This window comes from Scomber scombrus, chromosome 20 (assembly GCF_963691925.1).
Source record: "Scomber scombrus chromosome 20, fScoSco1.1, whole genome shotgun sequence".
Lineage (NCBI taxonomy): Eukaryota > Metazoa > Chordata > Actinopteri > Scombriformes > Scombridae > Scomber > Scomber scombrus.
Window position 1 is genome coordinate 9,053,486 of NC_084989.1, and position 17,323 is coordinate 9,070,808.

Consider the following 17,323-nt stretch of genomic DNA (forward strand, 5'->3'; position numbering starts at 1 on the left):
ACAAAACAACAATATGTTGCCTTTAAACATAGGACATTGACTTCCCCAGATATGCTGTGTTTCTTTTATCCAAAATATACTCAATATATTTACATTATAAACTAAAAAATAGTTCATTCTTTTTGCTGGTTTTGACTTCTTGTCTCAATCAGTCTTATTGCTCTTAACCTTGCTTTTTTGAATTGCGTAAAAAGTGCAAGCACTTCTAATGTCTTTATTTGTCTTATTGTGTTCTGGTGTTTTTATACTGCTTTGCAAAACTTATTTCCTCTCATGGGACATTAAGGATGTGAACTGGACTGAACTACGAGTCAGAGCATCAGACTGAGTGGTGCACAACCAAAATTTGGAGAGCTAATTTGCATTTATTGAAATCGCTGTAATCCAAGTGACACACAGTGAGTTAACCTGTGGTTTATGGCCCTGGTAGTCCAACCATGCAATTCAGAGGAACTGTAGCTGATGAGATTGTTTCAAAGGAGCTACATAATGGAAGTCAAGCATGGAGGGGCCATGAGATGTTGAACCCCTTGTCACAGATGTTTCAGAGGCCCCCTGTCCTACAAGTGCCATATATAGCCTCTTAGTTGTCAGTGTCATTTGATTACAGCCATCCATTATTACAGTCAAGTGTTGTTTTCTCATCATGATAGCGATGTTGATGTGCTACTGCATACACCGAATGAGGACCCAAATACTGGTCACATGAGGGTTTAAATGGGCCCCTAAGTATATAAGCTTCCATGGGTCACTGGACCTGCAGCCTTGTCCATGATGTCAAATGAAACGCTATTACAATTTAATTAGACAGACACTTTTATCCAAAGCGACATACTCATGTGTGTTAATACAACACATGCAAGAATCAAATAAAGAGAGAACGACATGAGTAAGTGTCATTAAGCTAAGTTCAGGTCCGATATAGTATGTGGATGCCCATAGGCAGTGCATAGAGGTAATGCATACAGTGCATAGAAGCAGAGGTGAGGAGGTGTTCAGAAAAGAGCTGGGTCTTTAGCTTCTTCTTAAAGATTGAGGCACTCTATCTCCATCACTCACTATCAATTAATAAGCAGGACAGATGTTGAACAAAGGAAAGCTTACAGAGTGGAGAAGAGAAAGAGGATGAATTATGTTGTGTGTTTCATTCCTGTAGCCTGCCTGTATTATTATTACTGTTTGTTTTGTATGAGGAACTCATACAAGTTATCCTCCGTTCAAAAATATGTTTTTCTTCTTGTTCCTTCAGTTTGATGTTTGAGCTTCACTGTGCAGAATGATGTGTGTGCAAAGTTTGATGCTAGAAAGCTGTTTTCATAGTAATATGCTGAAAGTGGAAAGTTTCTTAGTGCTCATTGAAAATCTTATTTTAAGAGGTGCACCTATGAGCATGATTTTTGACATCACCAATAGTTTGGAAGCTTACCCAGGTCCAATATTCAATTTGCACAAGTGTGATGTGGAAACTTGAAGCTTTCAGCGCACATACACTGAGATTGGAGTTCACCGTGAAGAAGGAGATATTTTGTGACCAGCAGTTAAACTTTTATAGTGAACAAAATATGCATATTCATAGATTCTGGAAATTTAAATGAAGAACAGATGTCATTTTAATTTCATTTTGAATGTTTAACCTTCTTTTTTGAGGGAACATCCATATCAGACACACATTATTATTCAAATGAGAGTATTTTATATACATCTTGAAGCATGTCCGGAGAAGATCTTTACAATGTACTGAATTATACTTAATTGTACCTTTTAGTTAGAGTTTGGTCCACGGAGCAGCCCTGTGGTCACGTGACGGCGAAGGGCACAGGGTTTTTTCACACTTTTGTAAACAACATGGCGACTCACGGACTGGCCCTGTTAGCAGACTGATGAAAAGCTGTGCTGTCAGACATTCAGCCTCTTTTTTAATTTTATGTGCGTGATACACGTCAGCGAGGTAACACACCGGGCACATTTGTAAGCTCGCCTGGAAACGACACCGAGCTGGACCGACGAGCTGTCAGAGCTGTGTGACAGCCAGACGGTAACATTCACGTCAAGTCGTTAGCATTGTTAGCTAGCTCAACAATAACAGCCTCTGCTCTTTGAGCGTGATGAGCTAAGGTGCAGTACAGTATGTGTGCTTGACGACTATAGTTTGCAGAATAAGTAGTTTGTCTGCATGTAGAAGTAGAAGTTTTATATCTCGCGTAAATATCCTGAGAGCTGTTTTTTTTCTCTCCAGCCATTATTACCATTTCCTCACTGTTTAAATGTCTACACACAGTCTATACATCCACACGCTAAGTAACTCTCAGCAGGTAAATGCCTAACTGTTTATGTTCAATGTGTTCTCCCTGTCAGGCCCTCTTCAGTCTATGGGCTCTCAGTCCAGTTCTGGGATGTCTGGTGGAAGGGGCTCTTCCAGTGGCAACCCAGCTGAGCAGCCTGAAGGAACAGAAAACAACCAGAGCAGTAGCAGCAGCAGCAGTAGTAGCAGCAGCCGAGGCCGCAGGACGGCTGACAGGCAGCCAGGAGACAGACAGACAGCACCAGAGGAGGACGTTGACTTAGCAGAAGTGCTGGCTTACCTACTGAGGAGGTGAACTGGGAAGGCAATTTGTAGTTTTAAACACATTGACAGTAGCTTGGTTTCTTGACATTGTTGCCCAATCTGTTGTTTGTTGGTGTGTTGTTTTTTTTATTCATGTGGATAACAGGACAAAAGTTGATATCATGACTTCACAGTGATTCAAAACTCAAGATGTTTATCATCACCCTGGTCGTACAGGTGCGGTCGTGTGAAATACTTTTGGCATTACATTAAAAAAAAAGTAAACAAACATACATTAAAAAAAATAAAAAAAAATAAAAAATATATATATATATATATATATATATATATATATATAAAATATAAAAAGCAATAAAAGATAACAAATATACACTAACGTTCAAAAGTTTGGGGTCACATTGAAATGTCCTTATTTTTGAAGGAAAAGCACTGTACTTTTCAATGAAGATAACTTTAAACTAGTCTTAACTTTAAAGAAATACACTCTATACATTGCTAATGTGGTAAATGACTATTCTAGCTGCAAATGTCTGGTTTTTGGTGCAATATCTACATAGGTGTATAGAGGCCCATTTCCAGCAACTATCACTCCAGTGTTCTAATGGTACAATGTGTTTGCTCATTGGCTCAGAAGGCTAATTGATGATTAGAAAACCCTTGTGCAATCATGTTCACACATCTGAAAACAGTTTAGCTCGTTACAGAAGCTACAAAACTGACCTTCCTTTGAGCAGATTGAGTTTCTGGAGCATCACATTTGTGGGGTCAATTAAACGCTCAAAATGGCCAGAAAAAGAGAACTTTCATCTGAAACTCAACAGTCTATTCTTGTTCTTAGAAATGAAGGCTATTCCATGCGAGAAATTGCTAAGAAATTGAAGACTTCCTACAACGGTGTGTACTACTCCCTTCAGAGGACAGCACAAACAGGCTCTAACCAGAGTAGAAAAAGAAGTGGGAGGCCGCGTTGCACAACTGAGCAAGAAGATAAGTACATTAGAGTCTCTAGTTTGAGAAACAGACGCCTCACAGGTCCCCAACTGGCATCTTCATTAAATAGTACCCGCAAAACACCAGTGTCAACATCTACAGTGAAGAGGCGGCTGCGGGATTCTGGGCTTCAGGGCAGAGTGGCAAAGAAAAAGCCATATCTGAGACTGGCCAATAAAAGAAAAAGATTAAGATGGGCAAAAGAACACAGACATTGGACAGAGGAAGACTGGAAAAAAGTGTTGTGGATGGATGAATCCAAGTTTGAGGTGTTTGGATCACAAAGAAGAACGTTTGTGAGACGCAGAACAAATGCAAAGATGCTGGAAGAATGCCTGATGCCATCTGTTAAGCATGGTGGAGGTAATGTGATGGTCTGGGGTTGCTTTGGTGCTGGTAAGGTGGGAGATTTGTACAGGGTAAAAGGGATTCTGAATAAGGAAGGCTATCACTCCATTTTGCAACGCCATGCCATACCCAGTGGACAGCGCTTGATTGGAGCCAATTTCATCCTACAACAGGACAATGACCCTAAACACACCTCCAAATTGTGCAAGAACTATTTTGAGCAGAAGCAGGCAGCTGGTATTCTATCAGTAATGGAGTGGCCAGCGCAGTCACCAGATCTGAACCCCATTGAGCTGTTGTGGAAGCAGCTTGACCGTATGGTACGCAAGAAGTGCCCATCCAACCAATCCAACTTGTGGGAGCTGCTTCTGGAAGCGTGGGGTGCAATTTCTCCAGATTACCTCAACAAATTAACAGCTAGAATGCCAAAGGTCTGCAATGCTGTAATTGCTGCAAATGGAGGATTCTTTGACGAAAGCAAAGTTTGATCTAAAAAAAATCTTATTTCAAATACAAATCATTATTTCTAACCTCGTCAATGTCTTGACTCTATTTTCTATTCATTTCACAACGTATGGTGGTGAATAAGTGTGACTTTTCATGGAAAACACAAAATTGTTTGGGTGACCCCAAACTTTTGAACGGTAGTGTATAAATTATAAATACATAGCATATAGATTTAGTCTTTTCTATTATAATAGATTTTTAAACAAGGTTTACTAAAGTATAATTTCTAGGGGCAGTCGGAGCACTAAAAAATGCAGATCTTCCAAGCTAGTGAAAACTCCAAGGACTTGAGTCATAAGACCGAGTATAAATCAAACATAGTTGAGATATAAGATGGCAGCTTCCGCGATAAGGACCTTGTAGATAAATAAATACATATGCTTATCACGTCTCTCAGACAGACGAGACCAACCAACCTTTACATATAGAATACAGTGATGAGTGCTAAAAACATCACCGGTAATAAACCTCTGAGGGCTTAAGAGTAGAGGCAGAGGCATGCCTATAAATCACATCACTATAATGCAATGCAATTTGTCGACAAGATTATCTATATGAAATTTGACTGTGATTTTGTCATCTATCCACCACATACTATGGTGTTTATAGTCCGTAACTCTCTCAGTAATGGATCCCTGTACAGTGGAAGTATTAATGTGTTTGATGCCATTACTTTAGAAAATAACAAGAACTTAGTTTTATGTGCATTCAGTAAGTTTAAGATCTGCAATACTATACAATATTGTATCATCCACGTATAAATGTGCATGGCAGTTAGTTAACAATAAAATATGATTAATACAAATTGTAAAAACAAGATTGTCTGATGCAGACAATTTAGGTATTGCTCTGCCCACTTGGCTTTGTTTAAAATGAATGCAATGCAAATTACGGCTTGATTGTAACATTATACTGGAGTTACAGAGCATAAGAAAAAAATCAAAGTAAGAAATAAACAAAAGTACTGGATAAAATATCTTATTACATAAAGAGTTTCCTTTCAAGTGATTGTCCTGCATTTTCTTTTTGTTTTTTCCTAAAATAGGCATAGGCTAATATTTCACCCATTAGAACAACATTCACCATTTCCCACAATATTACTGGATTTATGTCTTCTGTATCATTGTACATTTTATAGCTCTGTGAGACTAATTTTTTGAAAGGATTGAGTTATTAAATCTCACATGACCAGCATCTTTTCCTTAGTACTCCTTAATGTCATTTGTAAAGGTGCATGATCTGATATATTTGGCCAGTTTTAATACTATTAATTTTAAAGGGCTATATGAGATGCTTGGGTGAAGGGCAGTACATGAAAAATGTACATTACTATATCACTTCATCACCTAGTAACTGATTTAATTGATCAGTATATCAATTTATGATATACTAATAACTATAAATTAGTGATGTCAATATGAGATTTTTAAGGTACAGTACCAGTCAAAAGTTTAAACACACTTTCACAAGTCTGATCCAAACCCTTACAGGTACTGTAGATTTTGGGGGGGGGGGGGATTTCTGAATATTCCCTCTGTTAACAACCACTTCCAAAAAAATGGTTTTCAACACTTGGAGCTGATCCATGACAGTGGAGGGGCCTCTAGTAATAATAACACAACAGAGGAGGCAAAACTAGAAAGTACCTGGATCTATAAGAGTCTAAATAGAAAAGCAGCACTCTGGCTTCTCACTTCAGTTAGCTTTGAACGACCCTTGATGTTCCATCTGTTACAGTGGAAGTGCTCAGTGGAGAAACAGTACAAAACGGTTGCAGTACCAAAGCAGGCTTTAGGCAGACTGGTGTCTACCAGCTGGGCTGCAGCTGGACTGGTTACATTCTGAATGAGTGGATATGATTTTGTCAGTATTAAGAACATTTATTTTCATGCAGTTATCAGCATTTGAGATTTCTGTTCCACTCTTGCCCATTATGCTTTAAAACACATCTCCGTAGAGGGTTAAATCAATTTGATAATTTGTCCCAACCTGGATTGATTGGTTGTTAAACTGATGTCTTTGTGCAGGGGCCAGGTCAGACTGGTCCATGGCAGTGGAGCCACGGGGCTGCAGCTGGTCCAGTCATACTCTGACTCTGATGAGGACAGCGATGGAGCCTGGGAGGGTCGCCTGGGTGACCGCTACAATCCACCAGGTAACCTAGTGGCACCAACATGTGAATCAGAATATATTCTTTGTATGTAACATGTTTGTTATCAGATATTAACCAATACTGACTTGTTTTTTTGTGTTATCTTGCCAGTGGACACTCAGCCTGACACAAACGAGTTGGACCGCAGTGAGATCCGAACTCAGATCCTGCTGGCCACGGCTTCCTCTACCCTGAAAGGCCGACACAGTTTCACCCACATGCTATCAGAGGTCAGACCACAGAGATACTAACTCAAAACCAGCAGTCATACTGTAGACCAGACTAGAGTGCAACTGGCACATTTCTAGCATTCAAAAAAAATGTGTCAACATTATGACAACTTGTTTTCATAAGTTTTATTAAGAGTTTTTTGAGAATATTTTGAAAGCAGTAGCTCTACTTTTAACACTTTACGCCATATTTTAATGAACGAGCTTCATCATGTTTTTGTGCTTCTTAGAGAGAACAAGGCAGGTGTAGAGGCTCCAGTTTTTCCCATGGAGAGTGCAGTCGTATTCGCACACAGTAAGTGTTATTAAAGCTCTACCAACCTTCAGATATAATTTCATGCAATATTACCAATAAGTGAAGAATCCCTTTGTTAAATAAGGAACACATTAAAAAGCAGTTCTTGATTGATCATTACCTTTTGTTGTGTTTTATTAGGCTGATTTTGTGAAACTCTACAATACATCAGGCATGATGTTTACAAGAGGACTCATGCTGCTGTCTGTCAGATGATATTGACCCTTGTGCTCCTTCACAGTTTCCTGCCAAACTATGTATCCCACAAGGATACATACCAGCAGAAAGCCTTCTGTGGAGTGTACAGCGAGGATGGCAACATGTTCCTCTCTGCCTGCCAAGGTAAATAACTCAATATCCAACATGAGAAACCCGAGGAACTAAATCATATCTGAAAATGATTCTTAAAGTTTGTATAAAACTACTCAGACTACCAAATCTATCAGACCTATTTACATAGTGTTATGCACAGAATGGGGTCAGTCACAGAAAAGTTTTGTTTAATTCCTTAACTTATATAACTATCTGACATTAAACTAGTGTAAACAAACCACACAATAACAAATTTGCCTAATCTGGTGGCATCGTATTCATTTTAATTTCTGTTTTCCTTAAAATGTCACGCCTTTTTTAAGCTAAGTTGCTGTTTTGTAAGAAAACAGTTAAGGCCATGGATAACCGGTCTTCACCAGCTACCAAATCCACACTCCCTGTCATTTGATACCAGCCTCCTATTGTGGAGCACAGCTTTCATAGTGGTCACATGAGGGTTTAAAGCTATTATACGTAATTATTCCACATTTAAATGTCTAAAAACGACGAAACCTATGTTATATATTTCGTTGAGTTGTGTACTGCCATTATCCCAAATGTTTCCAACAATTTTCAAACTCAGAGAATTCTGTAACTCAGTTTGGTCACATATCAATAATGTCATACCCCCTCCAAAAAGCGTGTACATGTACAAGACATCGGCATTGCGGTTGAACTCCAGAAACTCAATCAAATTCTTTAAATTGACTTTTATTCAGTTTTAAGCCACATTTTTACAATACGCTTTTTAGATCTATGTCATTTTTAAGTATATCTTTTAACTGGATGAAGGACTTTAGTCATCAGAAGTCTAGACTTCAGTTACAGAGAAATAAGCTGAGCAAACATAAGCGGCAGCACAGCTCGCAACTCGCGTGGATTTCCTGTGTCCCCGCCAACATAACTTTGATTTTTAACGTGAAAAGGTTTTTTTTACTGGTTTTAATCTTTGTGTTTGATTGTTTGTTTTGGAGAGGATTTAATTTTTACTTCTTATGTTGTTGTTTTCTGTTGCTCGCTACAGATCAGAACATCCGCTTGTACGACACCACCAGGGGGCGCTTTCACCTACAGCAAACAGTGAAGGCGCGAGACGTTGGTTGGAGTGTGCTGGATGTGTGCTTCACTCCAGACACACAGCATGTGCTCTACTCCAGCTGGTCTGACTACAGTAAGGCTTCCGGTCCTGTTAGATACTACATGATGTAATGAGTCCTCAGAGCCAATCATTATAGTGTTTTTGCTTTTCAAGTGTTGTGGCTTGAACAGCTATCCATTCCCCAAGAACCATACATGCTATCCATGTTTCACTTTCAGTAATGTTGCAGTAACATTAAGATAAATCAGACACCGGCCCTTATAACTTTATCTTGGCATTCACACATTTTTATAATTTCACTTTTATGATATTCATGCCAATTCAGAAGACATGTTAAATATGACAAAGTATGTCATTCTACCCATACATCTTTGTGTTTTGGGCTTGTTTGTATTCTCATTCACTGTATGTATCTCACTTTGCCTGTTTGGAGTCACCAGAGTCAGTCCAAACATTTTAAGGGCTCAAAGATACAAAACAAATGTAATTGGATATGCTTAGTGTGACTGTGAAACAAAAAAATCAAAAGAATTCCCTTTACAATTTACAGTAATTTAATGTTCTCTAATGTTGACACTATAAATAACTCCTCAGCAAACTTGTTGATGCATTAAACAGCTCAGGGACCAAATTCAGGGGCCAATTTATTGCAATAAATCCCACTGTCATGAAGGTTAGTTTTTCTTGATTTCAACTTGATGGTCAAAACTGGCAACAGTTTGTGCACATAAAGACCAAATTGACTTCTTTGAGGCCAAGCAGTAGCTGTATTTGTACTGTTATATAACATTAACCGAAGCATCTGGAAGTACTGGCATAGGTCTCTTTAATGTTTACCTACATTAATAGACTATTACTCATTGTTGTCTGCCTTGTCTGCGTCAGTTGCATGTTTTTTGCTCATGTTGTGTCTCTGTGTTTCCCACAGTTCATTTGTGCAGTATAGATGGAGACAGTGAAAACCACACCGCCCTGGACCTCAAGTTAGTGTTTCCCCTCATAGTAACTTATAAAATTACCGAGCAGGTAATCTATCATTCCCTACCAGCCTCCACCCCCCTCCCCCTTCATTACCACTTGGATGAATGATGCTGTCAGAACTTATCACCTCAACATCCATCCTCTCGCTCCGTGTGTGTGTTACTTTGTTTAATTGCAGAGATCATTATGACCCTATTTCAACAAAGCACTCCCATTAAACTCACAGTCCCTCTAACAATAGCGTTGTTTAAGAGGTGATGCGTGCAGCCATCAAGCTTTTTTTCGGTGTGTGATAGACAGGGTAGTTATAATTTAATAATGGTGCTGTTGCTGTGGTGTCAACCTGCTTTGTGTGTGTGTGCTGTTGTGCTTTGTAGTCCAGATGAGAGGAGGTTCTGTGTGTTCTCACTGGCTGCATCCACAGATGGCAAAGAGATCCTGGGAGGGTGAGTACAATTTGCTTTTATGTTTGAAGGCAGTGACAGACAGAGCTGAAAGCAGGGCTGAAGTCTCTTTCAGAAATGTAAATTCAAGCAGCTCTTCTTGTTCTGACAGCTGTCTGCTCAAAGTGGAAGTTGAATACACTTTTTCTTCTTATAGCCAGTGTTATGAATACTTTCATTTTGAAGACGAGTACCTCATGTAAAGCACACTCAATCCAGGCAGATCACTAGCATTAAACAACTTCATTTGAATGTGTCTCCTTTCAGAGCAAATGACGGCTGTCTTTACGTTTTTGATCTCGAGCAGAATAAGCGAACGTTGAAGGTTAGTGTGTGTGAGTGTGAGTGTGAGTGCATGTGCTTGTTTTTGTTTTGCCTCAACTGTGTGTACCTGAACCTGGCTCATGCTCACCCGTGTGTTCTTGCACCTCATCCTGTGGTCAAGGTGAGCCGGACATTGGCGGACACGAAAGTACGCCGACTCACCTAAAGTTTAACACCAGCCTGCTGCTGTCTATAACATAGCAGCTGAGAGTCCACCACCACCCTGCGGTGGGACATGGGGGTTAAACCCACCTCCCTCCTCCTCCCAGAAACCCCCCCTCTGCGTAGAAGTCAGTAGCTGACCTCCACCATCTGCTTCATCACTGTCTTAAGTTCTTTCTCATTCTGTCCCTCCCTTACCTCTGTAGCTGTGTGTGTGTGTGTGTGTGTGTGTGTGTGTGTGTGTGTGTGTGTGTGTGTGTGTGTGTGTGTGTGTGTGTGTGTGTGTGTGTGTGTGTATGTGTGTGTGTGTGTGTGTGTGTGTGTGTGTGTGCTTTATCTCTGAACTTCTTCCTTTTGAGCAATTGGTCTATTATTTTACTTCCTCATGTATGGAGCTGAACAATAATTTTCATATTGTTAAAAAATGCCATGAAAAAAACTAAACCAACAATTAATTGAACCTGCTGACAAGTCCAAGTCTGTGTTTCCAAAGTCTGATATACAGCAGTTTGTTACTACTCCCCAAACACAAAATGACGCTGAGCGCTGAGTGCCACAGACAGGATAGAGAACAACACTGTTGGTTTTGGTATTTACAGAAACACAAAAATAGAATATTGCCAGCCTTTTCATTTAATAGAATTAAATAGATGAATTCATTAATACGGACTACAGTAAACGTATTATTGCCCTTTTTCTAAACATGACAATTCCTTTTATATTCAATTTAACATTTTATTAAAATAATTGAGCAACCCGCCATTATCCACACTGTCCATCTTATTCATACTAGTGTCTATTCTTGTGATTAGATATTTTATGGCAAATATCAATAAGGGATGTTCATATGTAAATTGAGTCACAGTCTGCAGTCTGGCAGAGAAACAATAGATCACTTAACATTCAGTTCCCTGTAAAGCTACACTTACAGAGCTTGTTTGTAGCACTGACCTGCTCGTCTGCTGCTGAGAACTGCACATTATTTTTACAAGTTTCATTGTGTTGGCTCGCGAATCCTCCTCATGTTCTACACCACACTCCACATGCACAAATACACACACACACACAAACAAACCAACACATTTTCACACAAGCATGCATATCGCACACTTGTCTCGCACACGCCCTCCACTATGAAACACTGACTCTTTTTCTTCTGCGGCTCTCCCCGTCAGATTGATGCCCACGAGGACGACGTGAATGCGGTGGCTTTCGCCGACAGCTCGTCCCAGCTGCTCTTCTCTGGCAGCGACGACGCGCTGTGCAAGGTGTGGGACAGACGGACGCTGCGGGAGGACAGACCGCAGCCTGTCGGACAGCTGGCCGGCCACCGAGATGGCATCACCTTCATCCACAGCAAGGTGGGGGAGGGAGAGAAAAGAAGAGAGGAATACTGCGGGTGTTTTATCAGTCTGTCAATGAAAGTGTTCATCCAGTTTGACTGAGATTGAGCTATTGTAAAGGCTCTAGCATCATTAGCATTACCTCCTGCCATAGTTCTCTGTATTTAAGTATTCATGATACTGTTTACCTTTTTAAACCTGATCATCCCTATTGTCACGACTGTGCCAGGGTGACGCCCGCTATCTGTTCAGCAACCTCGATCGTCCCATCATCAGATTTCACCGAAGAGGGCTGCAGCCTCGCTGCTGTCACCGATCAGAACTCGATAGGACTGCAGTCACCTCAGCCAGAGGAACGTGGCAGCAGAGGTTCCCAGGAGAGTGAGGAAGGAGGATGAAGGGAGAAGGAGAAGGAGGAAGGAGGGAGAAGGACAAGAAGGACAAGAGGAGGAGAGGTCATGCAAGAATAAAAGAGGAGGAGATTAAAGATGAAGCAATGTATGAAGAAAAAACAGAGAGAGGGCCAATGACGGAGAGGTGAAACGTGACAGTGATGTGTTGATTAGAGTGAGTGATATGACAGTATTAAAACCATGGAGGGGAGTGGGAGATGAGTAACTGACAAGTTACGATGGAGAGAGAAGGGTGAAGGATAGGAGCTTGGATAACTTAAATTAAGCAGGAGAAGAAAGGGTGAAGGACTTACTTTTAGTCTGGATCATAGATTTCCAGGATGGAAGTTGTACTAAGCTGAAAGCTTACTTTGTAGTCAGATCTATTTCCAGGAGGAGTTGATAAAGGCTACAGCTTTCTTGTATAATTATCATGGGTAAAAAGCTACAGTTTCTTTAATATCTTGGTAACCTTTCTTATGTTTTGGGGCCTGTTTGTCCCTTTCAGCCCTGAAGAGACACAAGCTGACAGGCGACACCTCGGTGATGACCTACCGCGGTCACGGCGTTCTGCACACCCTCATCCGCTGCCGTTTCTCTCCGGAGTTCAGCACAGGGCAGAAGTTCATCTACTCTGGATGCTCCACTGGCAAAATCATCAGTGAGTGTCACCGTGTGCCTGTGTTTGTGTGTGATAATGCAACAACTCCTGAGTTTTTAGTGTATTTGTGGGATTATGCTGCATCTATTCTCACATTCTACTTTGTCTTACCTGGAATGTGCAGTTGTGTTATTTTGTATCTTCCACAAAGTGTGTCAATCATCTTCAACTCTTTGCATCGGTCTGTGCAGTTTATGACGTACTGACGGGCACCGTGGTCTCCAGAATGTCGGGCCATGACGCGTGTGTGAGGGACGTCACCTGGCATCCGTATGAGGACAACATCATCAGCAGCTCTGTGAGTACAAACTGTTTGACTGTAGATAACATGAAAAGCTTGTGATCAGAAATATTACATTCAGTCTGAAGAAGGCACTTCAGAAAAATTGTAAAATGATTGAATATAGCATCATTAAATGAGAGTGTTTCCTCTAGTGTATCATGGAATTAAAATAATTCAGAGAATCAGATGTTTTCTGGTAATAGCAAGAAATCAAAAAAAGCCTTTTGCGGAAATAAATGAGTATATTTTTCTTTGTACTGCATTAAATTGCATGTTTCTTTTTTGTTTGTAAATGGAGAAAAAAAACATTTTTTTATTGGCTGCCATTTAGTGAACTGAAGTTATTGACTTAGCCACATAGTTAATGCAAAATGTTAGGTCAGAAGTGCACTGTTCAGTCATCTTGTGTAATTTGATTTGCTGTTTGTAAGTTGCATATTCCTCATAAGCATTTATCTCATTACGCCAGTCCTGATTGGCTGGGGATTGCGACGACTGTGTCAGGTGGTTCCGCCTACCTTTAAATAGTTTACACTACGACGCAGGCGTCATTCAAGCCTTAACGTTTTCTCGCCTTGCCCCAGCAAGAAGAGTTGTCTGGTGAGACACATCACTCATACTATTCTGAGAACTTGAGCTACACAAGTAACCCAAAGTTGTCATTCATACAGTTTGTTTCGATGTCTCACTATGTGATGTGGAGACTCTGTATTGCCAGACAAGCTTACCTCAGCAACCACCAGGACTCAAACAGTACTACTCTGTTCCAGCAAGGGCCCTGAGCCCAGTACTGCATGAGCCACGCACAGAGCAGAGACAGCCAGTCTGTAAAACCGGACAAAAGTGAGGGGCGAAGACCAGCTCACCACTGCACAAATGTCCTGAATGGAAACCCCTCTAAACAAGGCTCAGGATGTGACCAGGCCATGAGTGGAATGAGCTTGCAGGCCCGCTAGAGCCTGCAGTCCCTGGCTTGTATGAGCAAGAGTAGTTGCTTTGTAAAAAGTTTTTCCATTTGGGGCTAACCCAGGATACAAAGAGTTGGTCACTTCTCCAAAATCTCTTAGTCATGTCCATACAGGTGCGAAATACACGAACTGGACACAGCATGTACAGCCGCTGTTCTTCAGGGGAAGAAAAAGACGATGAAGAGAATGCAGTGAGGTTAATGGAAGAGTATGAGCCAAACACCCAGAGCACAAAGGCAGGGTTAGGGTTAGGTTTTAGTGACTCCCTGATATGCCCCGTGGCAAACTGACTCCATTAAGGGTGCACCGAAAGTGTGTGAAAACCACTGACCCGTTAAACCAGCAGCAACACTGTCTTCAGAGACAGATGTTTCAAGTCAGCCTCCTGAAACATGGTTTAATGTTACATTCAAGACATGTGATTGTATGTGTGTGTGGAGTGGAGGAGAGACAAAGCTCACTGTCTCCACAACACATTCTCTTCCCTCTTGGCTGGCGCTGTTCTGGCGCGGCATGCAGCAATGAGGAGTCCGGGGGGGTGGCACTCTGGAACAGGGTGGGTGGGGCTGACAAACAGAAAACCTCCAACTCAATCATCAGTGGGGAGGGGGCTGTTAGGCTGAAGCTGTTAAAAACCTAGCCGTGGTGCAGCTAGATGAAGAAGACACCAGTCTATGGTGACAGCTAGATAGCTCCAGTCTGTTTACAGTTAAGTTAGCTATCTTAGAAAACAGGGCGAGATACGCTCTGAAACATGAGGAGGTGTTTGAATGATGCACGTGTCATAGTATAAGCTATTCAAAGGTTGGTGGAACCACCTGACGGGGACATTGCAATCATCAGCCAATCAGGATTAGCGTAATGAAATAAATGCTTCTGAGGAATATGCAGGGGGTGTTTCCCATTGTGAGACATCAAAACAAATACTATGAATTAGAATGTCTTTTCCCATGAGACAGCATTACAACCAGAAAATTAGAGATGTGCCTCTTAAAGCAAAGACACTGAAAAGCAGAGACTGCCAGTTCAACCTGTAACGTCAAGACACCAAAACTCCATTACAAGTTTCATCTTTAAAAAATCCGGAAGACAAAACATTAACAAGACTGGAAAAGTTAAGAAAAAGCAGGGAAATTCAAATCAGCCACTGTGGGAAACCAGTAAAAAAAACCAAAAAAAACAGGAAAATGTTTTGTGTCACATGTTTACCTCTTCTCCCCCTCTTTTATTTTCCCCACAGTGGGACGGAGCTGTTCGAATGTGGGAGAACAGACAAACCCATCCTCTAGAGGAGGAGAGAGAGAGGGAGAGAGATTACATACAGACAGCAGGAGAAAGGCCTTGAGACGGCGAGAGAGGAACGACAGAGGAACAGATGTCAGAGAAAGTGACATCATCACAGACGGGAAGCCCTAACGGAGGAAGACAATAAGCTCACAAAGACTGAAAGACACTTAAATATCTTTTAAATTCAATGCTGGATATTAATGATTACAATTATAGTGTGGTTGTGATGTGTTCATTTGGAAGGCATTGTAGCCTTACGTTGTCAAATGCTGATTATGACACAGTTGGATGGCCGACTTGTTTTCTTTTTTTCACAGTCTTGCGCAAAACCAACAGGCCAAAGCTTTTGAATTTGGCCTGAAACACTTCACGCCAAAAGTGCTGAAGCTCAAAAACGCAGAGCACCGCACTTACTTAAATGAGCAATGGAAATTTAATGGTAAGTTAGTTATATAAATAAATCAATGTTGGATATTGCAGGGAGAAACTGCCGATGATAATTCTGTATAAATGTATAGTATTTTAATGGTGTGTCAGGGAGTGTTTTCAGTTGTTGTCAACGTGCTGATTCAGCATCAGTTTTGACTTTCCTGGTATGAGTAACAAGCTGTGTCCCATTTTAGGGTCTGTCTCTTTCAAAGCCCACATTTAGAGACCAGATATGTTCTAACAATCCAGTACAGTATTTGTCAGTTACCTGAAATCACAACTCCTGAACCTGGCTATTGTAGCTTTCCTGAGTTTACTATTGGTCCATCTCTCGGACAACTTCCTGAGATTCGACTTGTCTCAGTTCTTAAGACAAAACCCTGAATTTAACCACAGTAATGGTTTGAGGTCTTATTATTGATCCTAGGTGGGCACTCTGTTAACACAAGCCCTGAGTCGACAAAAGAAAAAGCAAGTAATTTTTTGTTAGCTAAGATAAACGTGATCTGTTCAAATGATTTGAATGTATGTGATCAAATACGTCAAGGTCAGAACTGTGTGAAGGGACTGGGAATGTGTGTGCTTGGATGAAAACTTGCACACTCATCTGTTTATGCAATTTTCAGGTGTTTATATCAAATCCAATATTTCACTCCCCAGAACCGTTGTTTTACAGTAACAATTAAACCTTTCTTCAAATGTATCTCAGTGAACAACATTGTTTTAATAATGCAAAAGTGGGGCACTTAGAAAAGGGAACAAATTTCATATCCTATTACAGTGACACTTATCTAAAATGTTATCACACTGAACAAATGATCGCATGACACTCAATGATAATTCATTTTGAAGAGATTTTTCTTGCCTTAAAATTTTGCAGTCAGCTTAATACAACTTCCAGACATGCATTTACCAGTAGCCAGTGGTGGAAGAACTACTCAGATCTTTTATTTAAGTAAAAGTACTCAAACAGCAATGTGAAAAGACCATTACAAGTAAAGGTCCTGCATGAAAAATCAGTAGCACACACAAAGACGACCTCTAATTGGTTGCTACAGGAGCCAAAGTCACTTGAAGGCCATTGTAATGGCAGCAGTTGCAGCAAGAGCTCTAAAATTAAACCACAATTCCTTAGCATGTCTGGTTTAATTTACACTTACCATTCCTTGCTTACAAAGGTGATTCTCATAAAAACAGATCTCATCGTAATCTTATCCCAGCTGCAGCTTCAATGAAAGAAATAGCCTACATCATTTATTTAGAGGAAAAGAAGGCCACACTTCTGGAAAACTTTGCTAGATCCAAAGAGTAAAGTAATCATTAATGCTTGTCCTGTTTTAATTTTAAATTATGAATCCACTGGGACATTTAACAGAAAGAAAGGACAATACAAAAGACAGGACAGATGATGATAAAGCTACTCCTATTATTACAGTTAGAATATTAGTATATACTTGTGTTAGTCTGTATTTGAGAATGTACTGTATATTAGTAGATGAGCTGGATGTCCTGGCTTAAGTATGAATCCGATGGAAAGATTAAAATGCACTA

At 40.5% G+C, this 17,323-nt stretch overlaps 1 protein-coding gene across 1 annotated transcript; it reads left to right on the forward strand.

Moving 5' to 3' along the window:
• Nucleotides 1-1,852: 1,852 nt before the first annotated feature.
• On the forward strand, nucleotides 1,853-16,475 carry dcaf11 (ddb1 and cul4 associated factor 11). Its single transcript, XM_062441970.1, has 15 exons — nucleotides 1,853-2,035; nucleotides 2,356-2,593; nucleotides 6,439-6,566; nucleotides 6,675-6,793; nucleotides 7,024-7,088; nucleotides 7,330-7,430; nucleotides 8,425-8,571; nucleotides 9,428-9,482; nucleotides 9,858-9,926; nucleotides 10,191-10,248; nucleotides 11,585-11,770; nucleotides 11,982-12,060; nucleotides 12,653-12,805; nucleotides 12,997-13,103; nucleotides 15,297-16,475. Exons 2-15 carry the CDS (start codon nucleotides 2,370-2,372, stop codon nucleotides 15,399-15,401), a joined length of 1,596 nt encoding a protein of 531 aa, XP_062297954.1. The 5' UTR covers nucleotides 1,853-2,035; nucleotides 2,356-2,369; the 3' UTR covers nucleotides 15,402-16,475.
• The last annotated feature ends 848 nt before the right edge of the window (nucleotides 16,476-17,323 follow it).

What these genes read in the sequence shown, in the direction of transcription:
- dcaf11 (XM_062441970.1), top strand. Translation starts at nt 2,370, where the DNA reads ATGGGCTCTCAGTCCAGTTCTGGGATGTCTGGTGGAAGGGGCTCTTCC. An exon ending in CTGGCTTACCTACTGAGGAG is followed by an intron (nt 2,594 to 6,438) that starts GTGAACTGGGAA and finishes GTCTTTGTGCAG; the next exon opens with GGGCCAGGTCAGACTGGTCC. An exon ending in TGCAGTCGTATTCGCACACA is followed by an intron (nt 7,089 to 7,329) that starts GTAAGTGTTATT and finishes GCTCCTTCACAG; the next exon opens with TTTCCTGCCAAACTATGTAT.